The following is a 22,583-nucleotide window of genomic DNA, read 5'->3' on the forward strand; positions in this document are numbered from 1 at the left end:
ACTCTTTCTTTGCCAACCAAAAATGAGACGTATTTTATGAACCATATACAACAGGGCTCAGCAAACTACAGCCCACCAGGCGTTTCGTAATAAAGGTCTGTGGACCACAGCCACACTCATTCTTTGGGTAGTTCCTATGGCAGCTTTCACAGACAACAGCAAAGCTGAGCAGTTGAGGCAAAGGGCATAAAGGCCACAAAGCCTAAAATACCTACTGTCTGGCCCTTGACAGAAAATGTTTCCCAAAACCTGATCGACAGCACTGACTCAGTCCATCTGTCTGAGATGCCAGCTTTCAGTACTGATAGTAACCACCATGAAACCCCTTCCTTTCCTCCTCAGGAAACTACCCCATGAACTTCGCTCTGTGTGTGTGCATGTTGATAGACCTAGAGCCTCCTGTGAAATGGTCTTGGGAATCACTCACAAGTGCTGACCCCACTGGACTTCCAGATGTGAAAGTGGACATCCTTTCAGTCTTGGTACACAGTTCGGGCCATCAGGGGTCCCACCATGGCTGACCTCTCATCACAAATATGCTCTAGTTCAGCTCACTGAGCCGTCCACATGTTTATCTTATTAAGCTGGGCTGCCCACAGTATGGAAGCTCACGGCAGGTGTGTACATTTCTGGCCAGCAGTTTCCAGTAAATACTCTGTTCTAATTCTAGAGTTCTGACAGCAGAGCTTGCAGCACGAGCTACTGTCCACTTGTCTGTGACTCGATGGGAAGAGTAAAGCGGCCGCTGCCTTCTCCTTGGCTTGTTATACGCCCACTAGGGCATAAAGCCCAAGGCCAGTGTAACCTGCACCTTATTACAGGTGTGCCTTTCAGAGGGAGAGGGAGCCTGCTGTGTGTCTTCTGTGTTCACTGATGACTGGTTTAAATACAGTTAATGTCGCCCTATGGGAACCACAGCCTCTAATAAGAATGTTCACTCAGCCTAATTTTTGTGCCCATCTAGCAATGTGGCAAATTTTAACTGAAAGTGATTTAGAATTGCAACATCCGCTTGGGGAAACTAAAATTCAACATGGTTTCAAACATCCAGAAGTTCTGGAATAAAAGCAGAAATAGAAATAAAATTTTACCATAATGCTTTTTAGTCAATCATAAAAATTTCTAGGATGTAGAAGAAAATCAATCAGTTTATAAACTCTTAAAATCTACAACTGCTCTTGTACTGATTGATTTTTTCAAATCAAAAAGTTCTTCAACAATTGTACATGAACTCAAAATTTTCCAAAAGAAAAAACTCAATGCCTGATGGCTCCTTACAGAAACTCCCCTCCTGCACTGCAGGTGTGCGTACAGAAGCATAGCTGTTGGTCAGGTGGACGGCCTTAGACACCAGACTGCAAGAAACGAAAGAACCCTGGGCATTCACTGCTTTTAAACAATTTAAAGAATTTTAAGACTTGGTCCATAAATGTAAAAGGGAGACATTTTCAACATTAATCAGCATAAATCCTTGGAAATTAGACAACTTTAATAATATATCATCTCCACGATTTTATGACAATATAAAAGAAATGTTAGCATATGTGATGGTTAATCTTATGGGTCGACTTGGCTGGCCACAGGTTGCCCATTTAATCAAACACAATTCTGGGTGTTTCTGTGAGGGTGTTTTTGGGTGACTTTAACATTTAAACAGAGAGACTGAATACGCAGATGTCCCTCCCTAACGTGGGTGGCCCTCATCCCATCAGCTGAAGGTCTGAATAGAAGGAAGACGGATCCTCTGCCAAACAGGAGGGAATTCCCCCAGCCCGACTGCCTTCCAGCTGGGACGTGGCAAGGGGCTGCTTTCTGTTTTTTTTGCTTTTGCACTCAAACAGCAGTTCTTCCTGGGTGTTGAGCCTGCTGGCTTGTGGACTGGCACTACACTACTGGCTGTTCTGGGTCCTCATCTTTCTGACTGTGGATCTCGGGGCTTCTCAGCCTCCATAATTGTGTGAGGCAATTCCTTATAATATCTCACTGCCTGTATGTATGTACACATACGCACACACATATCCTATTGGTTCTTTTACTCTGGATAAATATAATACTGATTTTGGTACTGAGAAGTGGGGTGCAGTGTAACAGATACCTAAAATTGTGGAAGTAGCTTTGGAACTAGCTGATAGTAGAGGCCAGAAGTTATGAGGTACATGCTAGAAAAAGCCGAGATTGACAAGAAGGGACTGTTGCTAGAAATACGGATTTAGTTAAAGGTGATTTTGGTGAGGACTCAGAAGGAAAGGAGGAGAGCTGGTGAGACAGCTTCTGTCTTATTAGATGTACAGAAACATGATTGACTAGCATTCTCTAGAACAGATTCTCTAACGTTGAGCCTTGCATCTGTCAATCAATTCCACCTGGTCAAGGGATATAATTCTTTTTAAACGTGGTTGGATACAATCTGGAATATTTTTATCACATGTGAAGGTTCCTGGCTCCACTACCAACTTAATTACTTTAATAAACGTAGCATTACTCAGATTTTGCTCCATCCCATGTTAGTAGTATTTTTCAAGGAATTTATCCCTTTCATTTAAGATGTTAAACTTGTTAGTACCAACTTGTTCAGACTTTATTATCCTCTTTTTTTTTTTTTAGATTTCTTTTTTCCCTTTTTTCTCCCCAAAGCCCCCCAGCACATAGTTGTATATTCTTCGTTGCGGGTCCTTCCAGTTGTGGCATGTGGGACGCTGCCTCAGTGTGGTTTGATGAGCAGTGCCATGTCCGCGCCCAGGATTCGAACCAACGAAACACTGGGCTGCCTGCAGTGGAGCGCGTGAACTTAACCACTCGGCCACGGGGCCAGCCCCAAACTTTATTATCCTTTTAAAGGATGAAGGATATGTACTGATAATGTCCCTTTCATTCCTGAATTGATTACTCATGTCTTCTTTCTTTTCTTCTCGGTTCATCTACCTAGTGATAGATAATTCTGTTGATCTTTTCAGAGAATCTATATTTTGCTTTGCAAATTTTCCTGTTGTTAATCTGTGTTACATTTCATTGATTTCTGCTCTTAATTTCATTATTCTCTTCCTTTTACTCACTTTGCATTTACTTTGCTCTTCTTTTTCTAGCTTCTTAAGGTAAAAGCTTAAGTCACTGATCACAGACCTTTCTTCTTTTCTAATATAAGCACATAAGGCTATAAATTTCCTCCTAAGCATCTCACGGATTTTTATTTTGCTGAGAAGAATTTTAAAAGATCTAGGTAGCAGGTTGTAAGACTTGATATTGGTAAGATATAATTTCTCCCTCAAGTTATCTGTGGATACACTGAAATGTCAATAATAAACATAATTCAGGTTTTTCCTTCTTTTTTTTATGAGAAGCTGATCCTAAAATTTAAGTGGAAATACAGAGGATCTAGACTATTGAAAGCAATCTTGAAAAAGAAAAACAAAGGGAAAGGAATTACATTACCTGACTTCAAGACTTCCTAAGGTCCTACAGGAACACAGACGGTGTGGTTTGGTTTAAGGATAGAAATATGAAGGAACAGAACAGAGAGTGTACACCAGACTCACACTTAGCCAGTCACTGGATTTTCAACAAAGTGATCCAATGAGGAAAAAGCAAGACTTTTCAACAAATGGTGCCGGAGCCACTGGGTATCCACATGAAAAAGAAAAATAAACTGTGATCCCTGCCTCACACTACGCACAAAAGCTAATTCAAGACAGATCATAGACTTAAACGTAAAGGCTCAAATTAAATAGCATTTGAAGAAAATATAGATTATCTTCATGACAATAAAAATTTAAAGAGAGAGAAAAGTTGAGACTTCCTCAAAATTAAACATCTGCTCATCAAAAGTTATTGTTAAAAAAAATGAACAGAAAGTTTCAGACAGAGAAAAATATTTCCAAAATGTACACATGACAAAGCACTGGTATCCAGGATTAATAAAGAACTCACAGAATTCAACAATAAAAAGAAAAACAATGAATAAAAACTTGGAAAAAGATTTGGATACTTCACAAAGTAAGGAATATGATATATATGAATGATCAAAAAGTACATAGAACGTGCTCAACATCATTAACCATCAGGGAAATGGAACTTAAAACCCCATGAAATACCACTACACATCCATCACCAGAGACAAAACGAAAACTGTCGAGGAGGATGTGAGGCAATAGGAACTCCCATATGTTGTTCATGGAAGTGAAAAATGGTACGACCACTTTGGAAAAGGTCTGGTCACTTCTCATAAAACTGCACAGTTACTCTAAGACCCAGTGTACTGGATTGAATAGTATCCCACCCAAATTCATGTCTACCTTGAACATGTGAATGTGGCCTTATTTTCAAACTGTCTTTGCAGATGGAAACAAGTTAAGTTGAGTTCATAGGGGATTAGGTGAACCTTACTCCAATGACTGGTGTCCTTACAAGGAGAAGGAGGTTTGGATACAGAGACACACAGAAGGAAGAAGGCTCTGGGACCACGGAGGCAGAGACTGGAGTGACGCAGCTACAAGCCAAGGAACGTTAAGGATCGCCAGCAACCACCAGAAGCTGGGAGAGAGGCAAGGAACGGATTCTCTCTCAGAACCTCAAGAAGGAACAAACCCTGCTGACAGGGTGATTTTGGACTTCTGGTTTCTGAACTGTCGAGAGTATACGTTTGTGTTGTTGTAAGCCTCTCAGTCTGTGGTAATTTGTTATAGCAACCCCAGGAAACTAAAATATCCAGCATATACCCTAGGTATTTATCCAAAGGAAATGAAAACTTAGGTTTAGTAAAACAAACAAACAAACAAAAAACCTAGCATAGAATGTTAATAGCAGCTTTTTCAAAATAACTAAAAACTGGAAGCCCTGAAGATGTCTACCAAGGAGAATGGATAACATATGTTATCCATACATATGTTGTATATTCACATGATGAGATGCTACTTGGCATTAAAAAGAAACAGACTACTGATGCGTGCAACATAGATGAAGCCCAAAAACTTTATACTGAGTGAAAGAAGACTTACTCAAAAGAGTACATATTATATGATTCCATTGATGCAAAATTATACAGCAGGCAAAACTAATCTACAGAGAAGTAAAATCAGACCAGTGGGACCTCTGAGGGATAGGTACAGGGTTTGCTGGGATGGGCCACAAGGGAACTGCGATGACAGTAATGATCTATATTTTGATAAAGTTTGGGCTGTAGAGGGGTATGCATTGTTTGAACTCATAGACTAGTACACAAGATTTTGCGTTTCATGTAAGTAAACTCTACCTAAAAAGGTAGAGTCTACCTAAAATAAACAACTCTAAGTAATGACACATATGCTATGCATTACTCCTGGGGCCAACCACCTTTAATGGGGCCCCCCCAGCTGAGATGAACTGCCAAGGGTTGACCCTCTTAAACTTCAGTGTCTAGAAACACTCAAATAGACACCCTGGACCTGAGTCCATGGGCCCCCACCTGCCAGACCATCCACATGAGCCAACCCAGGAGGAGACTCTCCCTTGCCTCTCACCACATGTTAGATCTTTGCCAGGACCACTCGGTGGTCAGATCAGATCTTCTCACACACTCACACATGCCAACCACTCTGAGGGATAGAGAGCATCTGAGGAGAATGAGCAATGGTGCCAAGGACATGCCATGAAGACCTCGCGAAATGACAGCAATAACCACCCGTGAACAGGCCTCATGCTCTTTACCTACCCACAGGAGGACACCAGTTTCTTTTCCAAGACGAGTAAGGCCTTGAAACAGTACACCTACTCAGATAAGCTCAGCTACTCATCTCTCCCAGAGGAACTGCTTGCCCTAAACGCCTTACTCTTACCAACCAAGGAGACAGCACTAGAAATCTGTCAGAACAGCCAAAATAAAAGACAGTGCTAATACCAAATGTTGGCAAGGATGAGAGAAACTGGATCGCTCAAACATTGCTGGTGGGAATGTAAAATGGTATAGCCATTCGGGAAATGAGTATGGCACTTTTTTTTACAAAACTAAACATGTGTTCATCATATGACCCAGCAACTGCACTCTTGGGCATGTATCCCAGAAATGAAAACCTTATGTTTATACAAAAATCTGTACACAAATGTCCACAGCAGCTGTATTTATGATAGCCCCAAACCGTAAACAACCCAAATGTCCTTCAGCGGGTGCACAGTTTAACAGACTGTGGTACATTCATATCATGGAACACTACTCAGCAGTAAAAGGAATAAAGTATTGATACATGCAACAGTTTGGACAGATCTCAAGAGAATTATGCTGAATGAGAAAAGGCAATCCCAAAAGGTAACATGATTTCTTTTATATAACATTCTTGAAATGACAAAATAATAGAGACAGAGAACAGATTAGTGGTTTCCAGAGGGGAGAGAGGGGAGAAGGAAGGTAGCTGGCTGTGGCTATAAAAGGGGAGCACAAGGGATCCTTGTGATGAACTGTTCTATATCTTTGAATATGGTGGTAGTTACCTGAACCTACAAGGGACAAAATTTCATAGAACTAAATCAACATACACATGAAAGAGTCAAAGTAAAACTGGTAAAATCTGAATAAGGTCAGTGCATTGTATTAACAGAAATACAAGGCTGGTTTAACAATAAAAAAAAATCAATGTAATTCACCATATTAGAAGACTAAAAAAGAAAAACACATAGAATCATTTCAAAAGATACCAAAAAAGCATTTGACAAAATCCAACACCCATTCCTAAAACAAACGCTCATCAAACAAGGACTAGAAGTCTGTCAAGCTGATAAACGGCAGCTATAAAAATTTATACTTAGGAGGAAAGCACCCCGCCTAAAACTGGGATCAAGGATAGGACGTCCACTCTCACCATTTAAATTCACCCATGCATTGCATGTTCTCGCCAGGGCAGTGAGGCAAGAACGGGAGAGTAAAGATATACTGACTGGAAAGACAGAACTAAAACTCTACTTATTCACAAACAACACGATCATTTATGTAGAAAATCCTATAGAATCTACAAAAAGCTACTAGGACTAAGAAGTAAGTTTTGCAAGATTACCAGATATAAGATCACTACACATAAATTAATTGTATTTCTATTTACTATCCACAAACAATTAAAAATTAAAATTTACAAACAGCTTAATTTAAATAGCTTCAGAAATATGAAATACAGAAGATAAATCTGACAAGAGATGTGTAACACCTGTACGCTAAAAACTACAAAACAATGCTGACAAAACTGAAAGAAGTCCCACACAAATAGAGAGCTCCACTGTGCTCAGGTATTGGATGACACAGTACTATTTACATGCAAGTTCTCTGCAAATTGATATCGATTCAACTCAATCCCAAACAAAATCCCAGGAGGCTTTTTTTTGTGAAAATTGCCAGGATGACTCTAAAATCCAATGGAAATGTAAAGAATCTAGAATAACTGAAACAACTTGGAAAAAGAAAAAAAGTTGGAGGCTTTATACCAGCTGAGTTCTAGACTTATTATAAAGCTACAGTAATCAAGACTATGTGGCACTGGCATTAAGACAGACAGAGAGAGGAGGGGAAACAAGAGTCCAGATAGAGGCCCATTCACATATGGTCAATTGATTAACCACAAAGGTATATAGATAATCCAGCACAGACAGGGTTATCTTTGCAATAAATGGAGCTGGAAAAACTGGGTATTTGTATGCAAAAAAATGTACTTAAATCCAGATCTGGTATCAAATATAAAAATTTACTTAAAATAGGTTATAGAACTAAACAGAAAATAAAAATCATGAAACTTCTAAAAGAAAGACTATATGAAAACCTTTTTGACATTAGTTTAGGCAAAGATTTCTTAAACACACCACCAAAACTGCAATTCATCAGAGAAAAAATTGAAACTTGGACTTCAAAATTAAGAACTCCTCGGGGCTGGCCCCGTGGCCGAGTGGTTAAGTTCGCGCGCTCCACTGCAGGCGGCCCAGTGTTTCGTTGGTTCGAATCCTGGGCGCGGACATGGCACTGCTCATCAAACCACGCTGAGGCAGCGTCCCACATGCCACAACTAGAGGGACCCACAACGAAGAATATACAACTATGTATCAGGGGGCTTTGGGGAGAAAAAGGAAAAAAATAAAAAAAAAAAATCTTAAAAAAAAAAAAATTAAGAACTCCTCCTTGAAAGAGAATTAACACTTAACACTATTAAGACTATGAAGCAAGCCACATACAAAATATTTGTAAATCAAATATCTGATGATAGGCTTTTATACAGAATATACGAAGAACTTTCAAAACAATTTAAAAAAAGGAAATCAATTTTTTAAATGGGCAAAAGATTTGAAAAGACATTTCACCAAAGAAGATATCCAGATGGCAAATAAGCACATAAAAAAGATTCTCAACATCATCAGTCATTAGGAAAATGTCAAGTAAAACCACAGTAAGATGCTACTACACAGCTATGAGAATGTCTAAAATTAAAATAATAATACCAAGTGTTGACAAAGATGTGTTGCATTTGGAACTCTCATACACTGCTGGTGGGAATATGAAATGAGGCAGCCACTTTGAAAAACAACTTATGAGTTTCTTAAAAAGTTAAATATGTACTGTACCATACAGCCTAGCCATTCCAGTACCAAGTATTTATCCAAAAGAAATAAAAATGTACATCCAAAGACTTGTCATGAATGTTCACAGGCTTTATTTGTATTTGTCAAAAACTGGAGACTGCCCAAATGTCTTTCTATAGGTGAATGGTTAAAGAAATTGTCATAAATCTATATAATGAAATACTACTCAGCAATTAAAAACATGAACTATTGATACACGTAACATTATGGATGAGATTCAAAATAATCATGTTGAGTGAAAGAATCCAGTAAGTATTCTGTAATGACTCAATATATGCAAATTCTAGAAAAAGTCAACAAATCCATAAGGATAGAAAGCTGATCAGTGGCTGCCCGGGTATGGGGAGGAGAGGGAGGGCAGTGAGGGTGGAGGCAGGGGTTACAATGAGGCACAAGGAACCCTCAGGGGCATAAGGTATCCTCACTATTTGGATTGTGGTGACGGTTTCATGGCTGTATGCATAAGTCAAAACTTACCAAATTTTATATCTATGCAGTTTATTATAGTTTAATAATATCCCTTACTTATTATACCATAATACCTTAGCATAGTAACACTTTTATATTATACCTTACATAATAGTTCTTTTTTCAAAAAGACAAAAGCACTGAGTTTGCCGAAAAGTATAAGTCCAGATATATGGTGGTATTTAGAAGAAAACAAATAACAAAACAAAAATAAAATGCCAGGAATGTAAAAAAAAAAAAAAAAGAACGACAAAAGATAAATCGGGCAAAAATTTATCCTTATATCCCAAAATTCACATAACATTAATTCAAGTTGGAGTAAAGACCTAAATGTTCCCAGAATTTCTACAAATCAATCAAGAAAGAAATGGTCCGTCACATCTCAGAGGAGGAAACAGCCGTGCCTGATCAGCTTGGGAAAGATGCTCACGCTCATGGGAGAGCAAGAGAATCCTCTGAGATTCATCCCAAACAGGTGGGCAAAAAGTGAGGAGACAATACCTAAATCAATACTGACAACAATACTGTCCATGCTGACATTACCAGGGTTGGTGAGGACGTGGAACAAGAACTCCCATCACTGCTGCTGGGTGTAAGCGGAGTGCCAGCCTCAGCACATAACATGGCATAACCTAGTCAAGGTGAGGCTATGCGCGCCCATGAACCAGCTACCGCATCCTGGATATGCATCTTGAGAGAGACTCACATGTTCCCAAGGAAGTAACAAGAATATATAGCAACACCATTTCATAGTCAAAAATTGGAAATAACTTAAATGTCCAAAAGAAGAGAACTGACAATTTAACTGCATTAAAACAGAAATATTCATATAATGGAATCATGTAACAGTTTTAAAAAGGATAAACTAAACCTACACATTTTGACACAAATGAATCTCACATAAAGTTGGTGAAAAGGCATTTTTGGAAGGATGTGTACAATACACTATGTGCAGACAAGTTTACAAACATGCAAAATGACATCTCTATGGCTGAAGGACCCATCGAATGGAAAAAAAGATCAAGGCAGTCATGGGTATGCTAATGCAGAAATAGAACTCTCAGGGGCGGGGTGGAGGGCAGGACACAACCAGGAAGGTACAGGGGCTCTCACCGGGTTTTATAACATTTTATTTCTTAGGCTGCAGGCTGGCACATTGGCACTTGTATGATTCTCCACAGTGTGCTGTAATCTGAAATAATCTCTCATAAAATAAAAGAAACAAAGTTATGGGAATTTATGGGGTAGACTGGTGTACAAAAAAGTTATCAGGTTAAGAACAGAAACTGGACAGTCTCCAGCAGGTGCAACTGACTTAGTCTCAAAGGGTAAACGCTACATTGAAGGTCAGGCAGACCAACAAAAGCCCAGGAATGGGGGATCCTAGATGTGCTGGAGAGGCGACGCCAGGTGAGTGGAGTGAGACTCCCTGGGGGAGGAGGGTGGCGGATGCCAGGGAAGCCCCCTGGGGTGAGCGTGATGGCACGAAGGGGGCCCTGGAGAAGAGCTTCCTCCCCAGGAGCTCACAGGACTCCTCCGTCCTCACTTGCTGAGCACCTCACTGCCCTGCCCCCGTCCGCCTGCTGCTTCCCACTCACCTGGACAAAGGTCCAGAACACCTTCGCTCTCCTCTCTCCAGGGCTCATCCGCTTGCTCCAGTTGTGTGATGAGTTTGGGTTTAGAAAAGGCAATTCCTTTTGGGAATTGAAACAGAGAAAGAAACCAGGGTGACCTTGGGTTAGAGGCTTAAGAGGCTATCACAGAACTCAGCGTCAACTGGGCAATGCAATAATCCAGAAGTGGGCAGGGAAGCACGGAGGGTGGCAAAGGCTCTCTGAATGCTGAGAGAGGATGCTACGGGGCGGGGGTAGCCTGGATCTGAAGATAGTACACTGGTTCTCCCCTGTGCCTGAGGGAATATAAATAGTCCCCCATTTGAAGCAAGATCACTTCAGAGGAGGAGCCTGGCCAAGGAAGAAGCCTGAAAATGCAGTGTCAGACACCACACACACACACAACTTCACTATTTCCAACTCGACAGAATCCAGAGACTCTCTGGGGGTATGGGGAAAATACGTCTTTCTTTCTGAACCAAAAGCATGACAGCTGCTACATAAAATCTTAAGATGCCCAGAGTCTGCGATCTGAGACAGGCCATTCTTACCCAGCGATACCAAGTGGCTATAGTTCTCCAGCATTACATCCCGATACAGGGTCCTCTGAGCAGGACTCAGGAGCTTCCACTCCTTCTGGGTGAAGGCCACAGCCACATCTCTGAAGGCCATCAATGCCTGTAACACAAACACATCCCTGCTCACCAAGGAGCCAGCACGCCCACTAGTCAACAACCTTAGCCGCTAACCAGGGCTGAGGCAGCAAGAAGGCTGGCATGGGGTACCCAGGTGAGATCCACAGATCCTACTTTTAACCTGGACCCTGGTGCCATGTGTTCAAGATATTAATCCCCTTCACACATTGCTGGTGGCTCTATTTTGGGTTTCTCCATTTGGTTCTATTAATCTCTATGTCCATGACACCGTCAAAAACACAGTTTTGATTACCGTAGCTATATAGGAGGTCTTGAAATCAGGTAGACTGACTCCTCACTTCACTCTTCATTTTAAAGGTAACTTTAGCTATTCTAGGGCATGTACCTTTCCATATAAATTTAGAATAATCTTGTCTATTATCTACCAAAAACCCTTGCTGGAATTTTGACAACATTTGCATTAAACCTGTCTATCAATTTGGGGAGAACCGACATCTTCACTATGTTGACTCTTCATATCCATAGACATGATGCGTTTCTCCATTTATTGAGATGTTCTTTGATTTCTTTCATCAGCATTTTGTGGTTTTTCAGCATACAAATCCTATATAAGTTTTGTTGGATTGATACCTAAGAATTTTTTCATTTTTTTAGTGATTTTTAATGGTATTGTATTTTTAGTTTCAGTGACCACATGTTCATTGCTATGATACAGAAATACAATTGTTTTTGTATGTTTATCCTGATTCCTGCAACCGGGCTGAAGTCACTTATTAGCTCTGAGAGTGTTTTTCTCCCAGGTTCCTTGAGATTTTGTACACAATCATATCATTTGCATATGGGGACAGTTTTATTTCTTCCTTTATAATCTGTACGCATGTTATTTCCTTTTCTTGCCTTATTGTAGAACTTCTAGCACAGTAACGAGTAGGAGTGGTGAAAGCAGACATCCGTGCCTTGTTCTCAATGTGAGGAGGAAAGCATTATGGCTCACAGCATTAAGAATACTGTGCTACAATGAGATAACACGTCCCACCCATAGGAGAGGTACGACCAAAGAAATGGAAAAGAACAAGTGTGGGCAGGGTGTGGAGAAATTGCAACCTTTGCTGGTGGGAAAAGTAAAATGGTGCAGTTTCTGTGGAAAAGAGTTCAGCAAAAGTTCCTCAAAAGGTTACACATACAATTTACCATATGATCCAGCAATTTCGCTCCTAGGAATTGAAAGCAGGGACTTAGATACTTGTACACCAATGTCCATAACCACATTATTCACAATAACTCAAAGGTGGAAACAACCCAAATGTCCGTCAATAGATAGATGAAGAAAATGTAGTATATGCACACAATTGTGTATTATGCAGCCTTACAGAAGAAGGAAATTCTGAGCCAGCCCTGATGGCTTAGTGGTTAAAGTTCGGCGTGTTCTGCTTTGATGGCCTGGGTTCAGTTCCCAAGTGTGGAACCACACCACTCATCTGTCAGTAGCCATGCTGTGGCAGCGGCTCACACAGAACTAGAAGGACTCACAACTAGAATATACAACTATGTACTAGGGCCTTGGGGAGGGGGGTAAAAAAGAGAGAGAGGAAGATTGGCAACAGATGTTAGCTCAGGGCGAATCTTTCCCAGGAAAAAAGGGAAAATAAAGAGAAGGAAATTCTGATACATGCTACATCAGGGACTAGCCTTGAAAACATTATGCTCAGTGAAATCAGCCAGTCATAGAAAGACAAATATTGTTTGATTCTACTTATAGGAGGTACCCAGAATAGGCAAAATCATGGAGACAGAAAGTAAAATAGAGTTTACCAGCAGCTGGGGGTGTGGGGAATGAGAGTTAGCATTTAATGAATACAGACATTCAGTTTGGGAAGATGAAAAAGTTCTGGAAATGGATGGTGGCAATGGTTGCACAACATTGTGAATGTACTTAATGCCACTCAACTGTACACTTAAAAATGGTTAAAATGGTAAATTTTATGTTATATATGTTAACAATAAAAAAAAGAATGTTAGCTACAGATTTTTTCTGGATGTCCCTAATCAAATAGTTGTTGAGTTCTATCAAATGTTTTCACTGCATCAACCGATATGATCATGTGGGTTTTCTCCTTTAGGCTGTTAATATGGTGGATTACACTCACTGAGTCAAATACAGAACCAGTCTTGCATTCCTGGAGTAAACCGTACTTGGTGATGATGTATAGTCCTTAACAGTCATAGGGCTATTCAAATTATCCATTCCATATTGGGTGTGTTAAGGTAGCTTGTATTTTTCAAGGAATTGGTCATTTTATCTAAGTTGTCAAATTTATGAGTGCAGAGCTGTTCATAATATTCTCATTATTCTTTTTGATGGCTACAGAGTATATAACTATATCCCTTGCTTCATTCCTGATACTGGTAATTTCTGTCTACTCTTTTTTTCTTAGTCTTGCTAGACGTTTATCAATTTTATTTTTTCAAAGCAGCAGCAATTTGATTTACTGATTTTCCCCATTTCTGCTTTTCAATTTCATTGACTTCTGCCTTTATCACTATTATTTCCTTCTATGTGTTTGCTTTGAGTTTATTGCACTTACTTTTCTAGGTTCTTGAGGCAGAAGCTTACATTATTGTCTTGAGACTTTTCCTCTTTTCTAACACATACATTTAGTGTTACAGGTTTCTCTCCCAGGACTGCTTTGGCTGCATCCCATATACTTTGATATACTGCATTTTCCTTTTCATTCACTTTCATGTATGTTTTTATTTCCCTTGAGACTTCCATTTGTGGTGCATGGATCATTTACAAGTATGTTGTCTGTTTTCTAATTGTTTGGCAATTTTTCTGTTAACTTTCTCTCACTGATTTCAAGTTTGATTCCATTGTAGTCAGAGAACCCACTCTGTACAATTTCAATTCTTTCAATTTGTTAAACAAACTTCTATGTTTTGTGTGTTGTATTATGTATGTATTCTGTTTTATGGCCCAAGATATGTCTATCTTGGTATCTGTCCAGGAGTTTAAACAACTGTGTGCTCTGTTATTGTTGGGTGGAATGCTGTATAAATGTTGATTCAATTCTGTTGGTTGATGGTGTTGATAATTTTTTACTGATTTTTGCTCTAATTATTCTATTGATCATATAGAGAAGGGTATTAAGTCTCCAATTAATTGTTGATTTGTCTATTTCCCCTTTCAGTTTTCTTTTTACATATTTTGAAGCTCTTGTTTGATGTGTGCACAGTGAGGATGACTAATCTTCCCGGTGAACTGACCCATTTATCGCCCTCTGTGTCTGGGAATTTGCTTTGCTTTGATGTCTACTTTACCTGATATTAATACAGCCACGCTGTTTTCCTTTGATTAATGTTTGCATGTGTCTTTTAAAAATCCTTTTACTTTTAACCTGCCTACACTATAATATTTGAAGTGAGTTTCACTTAGATAAGATAATAGGGTTTTCTAAATCCACTGTGTCAGTCTCTCTCTTTTAGTGGTGCATTTAGACCATTTTAATTTTGTTTTCTTTGCTTTTTGCTTCTCAGTTTTCTTACTATTGACTTCTTGTGGGTTACTTGACCTTTATATAATTCAATTTTGATTTATCTAGTGTCTTTTAGTGGATCTCTTTGTATCATTTTTTTATTGGTTGCTCTAGGTTCTACATTACCTATACATAACTTCTCAGTGTACTGGGGACATCGTTGAACCAGTTTGAAGGAAGTACAGAAACCTTACGTCCCATTACATCCTCTCCCCTTCCTGTTTAAAATATAATTCTCTTCTCCTTCCAGAGGTTCAGTGACACAAATGTTAGCTATTTTGTTATACTCCCACAGTTCTTAAGACTTAACTCATTTTCTTCCCAGTGTATTTCTCCCTGTTGTACAGATTGGGTGACTTCTATTGCTCTATCTTCTAGTTCACTGATTTCTCTGTTACCTCTAAGCTGCCGGTAAGCCCATCTACTACTGAGCCTTTTTGTTCAGGTACATATTTTTCAGTTGTAACATTTCCATATACATAATCATAATATCTTCTATTTCTTTGCAGAGGCTTTCTAATTTTTCATTTATCTCAAGTGTGTTCTTTAGGCTGTGGATAACCAACTGTCAGAGCACCATGTGTATAAAGACTGTCCTTTTCCAATTAAATGGTCTTGGCACCCTTGTCAAAAATCAACTGACCATATGCAAGGGGTTTTCTTCTGGGTTCTCGATTCTATTCCATTGCTCTATGTCTAACCTTATACTAGTACAACACTGTTTTGGTTACTGCAGCTTTGTACTAAGCATTGAAATCAGGCAGTGTGAGTCCTCCAACTTTGTTTTGTTTTTTTTATGATCGTTTTGGCCATTCAGGTTCCTATGAGATTCCAAATGGATTTTAAGATAGGCTCTTCTATTTCTGTAAAAAACAAAAATGAGATTTTGATAGGAATTGTACTGAATCTTCAGACCACTTTGGGTAGTACTGTCGTCTTAGCAATATTTAGTCTTCCAATCCATAAGCCTCGGAAGTCTTTCCACTAATTTAGGTCTTCCTTAATTTCCTCCAGCAACGGTTTGTAGTTTTCAGTGAAGAAATCTTTTGCTTCCTTGGTTAAATTTATTGCTGAGTATTTTATTCTTTTTGATGGTGTTGTAAATGGAATTTTTAAAAATACAGAAATACAACTGACTTTGCATGTTGATTTTGTATCCTACAACTTTGTTGAATTCATTTATCAGCTCTAACAATTTATTTTGTGGATTCTAGGGTTTTGTAGATATGAGATAACATCTTCGGTGAAGAGATAATGTTACTACATTTCCAATTTGGATGTCTTTTCTTTTTCTTGCCTAATTAACTCTGACTAGAACTGCCAGCACTATGTCGAACAGATGTGGCAAAAGCAGGCATCCTTACCTTGTTCCTATACTTCAGGAAAAAGCTTTTCATCTTTCACCATTGAGAACAAATGTTAGCGTAGATTTTTCATACATGGCCTTTATCATGTTAAGGACGTTTCCTTGTATTCATAGTTTACTGAATATTTTATCATAAAAGGATGTTCAATATTGTGAAATCCCTTCTCAGCATCAATTGAGATGATTGTGTGGTTTTTATCCTTCACCCTCTTAATGTGGTGTATTACAGGATTGATTTTAATATGTTGAAACATCCTTGCAATCTGGAAGTAAATCTCACTTGGTCATGAGGTACAATCCTTTTAGTATGTTGCTGAATTAGGTATGGGAGAACTCTGGCGAGGATTTTTTGCATCTATATTCATAAGGGATATTAGCCTGTAGTTTTCTTTTCTTGCAATGTCTTTGTCTGACACCTCTGGTATCAGAGTAATGTCATCCTCATAGAGTGAATTAGGACATGTCCTCTCCAATGTTTTGGAATACTTTGAGAAAGATTCATGTTAACTCTTCTTTATATGTTTGATAGAATTAGTGAGTGAAGCCATGTGGTCATGAGATTTTCTCTGTTGGGAGGTTATTACTGATTCAATATGCTCCCTAGTTGTAAGTCTATTTAGAATTTCTGTTTTATCCTGAGTCAGTTTAGACAGATGTGTCTTTCTAGAAATTCGTCCATTTCACCTTGGGTTGCCAATTTGTTGGCATATATCCGTATTCCCTTATAATCCTTTTTATTTTTTAAAAAAATTGACAGTAATGTCTCCAATTTCATTTCTGATTTTAGTAGTTTAAGTCTTCTTTTTTTGTCAGTCAATCTAGATAAAATATTTGTCAATTTTGTTATTTTTTTTAAGGAACCAACTTTAAGTTTCATTGATTTCTCTATTATTTTTCTATTCTCCATTTTATCTTTGTTCTAACCTTTATTATTTCCTTCCTTTTGTTAGCTTGGGATTAGTTTGTTCTTCTTTTTCTAGTTATTTAAGGTATGCTATTAGGTTATTGATTTGAGATCTTTCTTCCTTTTTAGTGTATGCATTTACAGCTATAAATTTCCCTCTAAGCACTGCTTTCACTCTATTCCATAAGTTCTGGTATATCATGTTTTCATTTCCATTCATCTCAGGCTATTTTTTCCTTCCTCTTGTGATTTCTTCTTTGATACATTGGTTAAGAGTGTGCTACTTAATTTCCAGAGTTATTGTGAATTTCCAGAGTCCCTTCTGTTATTCATTTCTAGTTTCATTCCACTGTGATCAAAAAAGTATGATTTCAGTCATTTCAAATTTATTAAGACTTACCTTGTGACCTAACATAAGGTCCATCCTAAAGAATGTTCCATGTCGCTTGAGTAGAAGGTATATTTTGCTATTGTTGGGTGGAGTGTTGTATATACCTCTGAGGTGCAATTAATACACAGTGTAGTTCAACATCTATCTTTCCTTACTGATCTGTCTGGCTGCTCTATTTATTATAGAAAGTTGGATATTAGAGTCTCCAACCATTATTGTAGAACAATTTTTCTCTTCAATTCTTTCCATTTTTACTTCATATATTTTGGGACTATATGTATATATTTATAATTGTTATATGTTCTTTCTGTAGTCAATGTTTTATCAACATATGATGTTCTCTTAATCTCTTCTTCCGTTTTTTGATTTAAAGTCTATATTTTGTCTCACAACACAGCCATTCCAGCTCTCTTTTGGGTACTATTTGTATGGAATATCTTTTTTCATCCCTTTACTCTCAACCTCTTTATGTTGTTATATCTAAAGTGAGTCTTGTGTAGACAGCACATACATATATCTTGGTTTTTTTACTCTAGTCTACTAGTCTATGCCTTTGATTGGAGAGTTCATTTCATTTACATTAAAGGTCATTGCTGAAAAGGAAAGATTTACTTCTGCCATTTAGTTGTTTTCTGTGTGTCTTCTATGTCAGTTGTTCCTCAATTCCTCCATTACTGCCTTTTTAATATTTATTGTTCTTTTCTAAAGTAACACTTTTATCCCCTTCTTTCCTTTTCTGTATGTTTTTTAGTATTTTCTTAGTGGCTATCTTGTGGATTACAATTAACATATTAAACTTGTAAAATCTACCAACTTAGTTTCAATAGTATAAAAACACTCTGCTCTACTTTTCCATCCCTCTCCACTTATTTTATATCTGTCAGGTTACATCTTTATACTATATACTACCCCTATTTTATAATTGTCAGATTACATCTCTATATTTTGTATGCCCATTAACATAAATTTATAATTACTTTGTGCATTTGCCTTAAATCATATAAGGAAAAGCAGAAGTTACAAACCAAACAAAAAGTACAATAATAGTGGCTTTTATGTATACCTATGAAGTTAACTTTACTAGTGTTCATATTTCTTTTTTATGGTTTAGAGTTACTATCTAGTGTCATTTCAGCTTAAAGCAGTTTTTGTAAAGTGGGTCCACTGTTGATGAGCTCTCTCAGGTTTTGTTTATCTGAAAACATCTTAATTTCTCCTTCATTCTTGAAGTATAATTTGCTGGCTATAATCTACACAGAACTGAAATATAATGATGTACACTCGATATTTATATAATATTACAAACCAATGTAACTGCCAATAAAAAAATATATATATAAAGAATTATTACTTGATAGTTTTTCTGCCAAGACTTTAAATGTGTTATCCTACCGACTGGTGGCCTCCTTTGTTTCTGATGAGAAATCAGCTGTTTAATCTCATTGAGGATCCTTTGTAGGTAACAACTTCTCACTTGCTGCTTTTGAAATTCTGTCTTTGTCTTTGGGTTTTGATAATTTGACTATAATATGTTTTGGTGTGGATCTTTTGAGTTTATCCTGTTTGGAGTTTGTTGAGCTTCTTGAATGTATAGATTTATGTCTTTTATCAAATTTGGGAAGTTTCTGGAAATTATTTCTTGAAATTTTCTTTCTCTCTCTCCTTTCCCTCTGCAATTCTCATCATGGGTATGTAAGTACACCAAATGGTGTGTCACAGGTCTCTTAAGCTCTGTTTGTTTTTCATTATTCTTTTCTCTTTCTGTTTCTCAGAATGAATAATCTCAACTGAACTATTTTCAAGTTCACTCTTTATTTTGCCTGCTTAAATATACTGTTGAACCCTCATAATGAATTTTTCACCCTAGTTATTATACTTTGCAGCTCCAGGTTCCTCTTTCTAAGTTCTCTTAATTAATATTCTCTATTTGTTCAAACGTTGTTGACCTAGCTCCTTTAGTTCCATGACCAAGGCTTCCTTTAGCTCTTTGTGCACATTTAAGATAGTTGAGATAAAATCTTTGTGCCCGAACTTCCTCATGGATGGTTGGTATGCAGGAAGTGTAAAATGCCACAGCATTCTCCTGCCACAAAGTCGGAGCTTCTTTCTTCATCAAATCTTCCAGTTTTGACTAGATTCCAAAGTTCTACAAAAGTTAATTCTGACAGTTTTTGGCAGCTCATTAGTTGCTTTTGGGCAGATGGATTTCCCTACTCAGCCATTTTTGATGATACAAGTTCTTTTTTTAAAAATTGTAAAATCCCATTTATATGAAATATCCACAACAGGTAAATCCAGAGACACAAAGCAAGTTAGCGGTTGCCAGTGTCTGGGGAGAGCAGCAAGTGGGGAGTGACTGTTTGATGTCGGATTTGGGAGTACTGAAAAAATGCTGCTACCAGACAGAGGTGATGGCTGACAACACTGTGAATACACTAAACGCCACTGAATTGTACATTAAAAAATGGTTAATTTTATGTTATGCAAAATTCACATCAATAAAATTTTTTTAAGTCACTTCAAGGAGATGTGCATCCAAGGGCACTTTCTGTAACAGGGCCCAGAATATTAACACTTTCAACAAATCAGAAACAGAGGGACTATTCACAGGACTCTCACCATCCTACCTACACTCTCAGTATGATCAGAATTTCCCCCACGTTCCTTACTGTTCCTATGTCAGTACTCTGAGGTGGAGTCAGGCTCCATATGGGGTTAGCACATGGAAGTTCCCTGTATGTCACTCATATCTATGGCCTTTCTCCCTCTTTCAATTCTCTGATACTGAACAAACTTAGAGTTTCACATTCAACGTATTTATAGCATTCTCTCCACCCCTGTGAATTTCCACTTGTGGATTATCTGATGCTTGTTTAATTGTGAATTTTGACTAAAGGCTTTTCCACATTCAAAACATTTATAGAGTGCTATGGGCTGAACCATGTCCTCCCAAAATTCATGTTGAAGCCCTAACCCCCAATATGTCTATATGTGGAGATGGGGCCTCTAAGGAAGTAAGTATGGTTAAATGAGGTCATAAAGGTAGGACCCTGACACAAAAGGGCTGGTGCCTCATAAGGTGAGAAAGAGACTCAAGCTCATTCTCTCTGCCATGTGAGCACACAGTGAGAAGGAAGACATCTGTAGGCCAGGATGAGTCCTCACCAGGAACCAAATCAGCCGGCACCTTGATATTAGATTCCTAGTGTGAAGACTTGTGAGAAACACATTTCTGTTGTTTAAACCACTAGTCTATGGTATTTGTTATGGCAGCCCTAGCAGACCAATACAGACTTTGGTACTGAGAGTTGGGTGCTGCTGTGACAAATACCTAAAACTGTGGACGTGGCTTTGGAACTGTGTGATGGGCAGAGGCTGGGAGAGTTTTGAGGTGCATGCTAGAAGAACCCAAGACTGACATGAAAGGACTGCTGGCCAAAATATAGACATTAAAGGTGATTTTGAGGAAGGCTAAGAAAGAGGAAAGTTAGAGAGAAAACATCCATCTTCTCAGAGAATGCACAAATAACCATGAACAGAATGTTGGTAGAAATAGGCATTAAAAGACATTCTGGTGATGTCTCAGATGGAAATGAGCAGCAGGTTACTGGAAACTGGAGGAAAGGTGATCCCTGTTATAAAGTGGCAAAGAACTTGACTGAACTCTGTTCTGGTGTTTTGTGGGAGGTTGAACTTGTGAGTGACCAGACTGGATATTTAGCTGAGGAGATTTCTGAGCAAAGTTTTGAAGGAACAGTTTAGTTCCTCCTTACTGCTTATAGTAAAATGTGAGAGGGGAGAAATGAATTGAAGAAGGATTTGTTAAGCAAAAAGGAAACTGCACTGAAGATTTGGAAAATTCTCAGCCTTTGCAAAAAAGTGAGAAAGCTTGCTCTGAAGAGAACACTGAGGACATGCTGAAGAATGATTTGATAAAGAGATTAGGATGAGTGTGAACCACGAATTTAATCAACTTCAGCAGAAGCCAGGAAGAGAAGGGATTATACCAGCAGAAACACTGCCAGCTGGGGCTAAAGTAAAAAGAGAAAGCAGGATGGAATGAGGAAGTCTTCGAACACGCATTATCCTTCAAGAAAAGGGAGGAATAACCCTGAAAGCAATTCAGAGATTGTCAGGGCTGCCAATCCCACATCACAGGCCCAGGGGGCAAGGCTGCCCACTCCTCAGTTTTAGCAGGGCCTTTGCTGAGAGCCATGGAGGCAGGGTTGCCCCTCTGAGCCAAAGGGACACTGTCAACCCAGAGGACCTGGAGAGGAGAACTTCAAACCAGAAGATTATTCTCAGCCCAAACATCTGACAGAGTTTATCTGGCTAGGCTTTGGATTTGTCAGGACCTGCCACCTTATCTTCTTTCTCCCTTTTGGAATGGCAATGTCTGCCCTCTGCCTGTCCCACCATTTTATTTTGGAAATTAACTTGTCTGGTTCACAGGTTCACAAGTGGAGAGGAATTTTGCCTTAGGATGAATGGTACTTCAATTTGTGTCTCACACATGCCTCTCATTTAGAGGATATTTATATGAGACTTTGGACCTTAAAGTTATGCTGGGATGAGTTAAGACTTTGGGGGCTCGTAGGATGAAATAATGTATTTTTCCTGTGAGGAGGGCATGAACTTGGGAGGCCAGGGTTTGGAATGCTATGTACTACACTGTGTCCCCCCAAATCCACAAGTTGAAGCCCTAACCCCAATGTGGCTGTATTTAGAGATGGGGCCTCTAAGGAAATAATTAAGGTTAGATGAGGTCATAAGGGCAGGGCCCTGATCCCACAGGAATAAGAGGAAGAGACATCAGAGCTGTCTCCACCATGTGAGGACACGGCAAGAAAGCAGCCATCTGGAAGCCAGGAAGAGAGTTCTTGTCAGGAACTGAATCAGCCAGCACCTTGATCTTGGACTTTCCAGTCCCCAGAACTGTGAAAAAACAGAATTTCTATTGTTTAAGCCACCTAGTCTGTGGTATTCTTTTATGGCAGCCCCAGCAGACTAATACATGGGGTTTCTCTCCAGTGTAAACTCTGATGCTAATCAAGGTTTGCATTTGGACAGCA

The 22,583-nt window shown here is 38.7% G+C and overlaps 1 protein-coding gene across 5 annotated transcripts in view; it reads right to left on the reverse strand.

Annotated features, from left to right (window-relative positions):
- Positions 1–22,583, reverse strand: part of LOC124241008 (zinc finger protein 169-like) — a 150,195-nt gene that overhangs the window by 33,764 nt on the left and 93,848 nt on the right. For all 5 annotated transcript variants that reach the window (XM_046664446.1, XM_046664443.1, XM_046664442.1 and 2 more), the window contains exons 3-4: positions 11,213–11,339; positions 10,647–10,742 (exon numbers count right to left, since the gene is read on the reverse strand). In XM_046664446.1, coding sequence (XP_046520402.1) covers positions 10,647–10,742; positions 11,213–11,339 — 223 coding nt within the window. The remainder of the gene's footprint in view (positions 1–10,646; positions 10,743–11,212; positions 11,340–22,583) is intronic.

The sequence above is a fragment of the Equus quagga genome, chromosome 6 (assembly GCF_021613505.1).
Source record: "Equus quagga isolate Etosha38 chromosome 6, UCLA_HA_Equagga_1.0, whole genome shotgun sequence".
Classification (NCBI taxonomy): domain Eukaryota; kingdom Metazoa; phylum Chordata; class Mammalia; order Perissodactyla; family Equidae; genus Equus; species Equus quagga.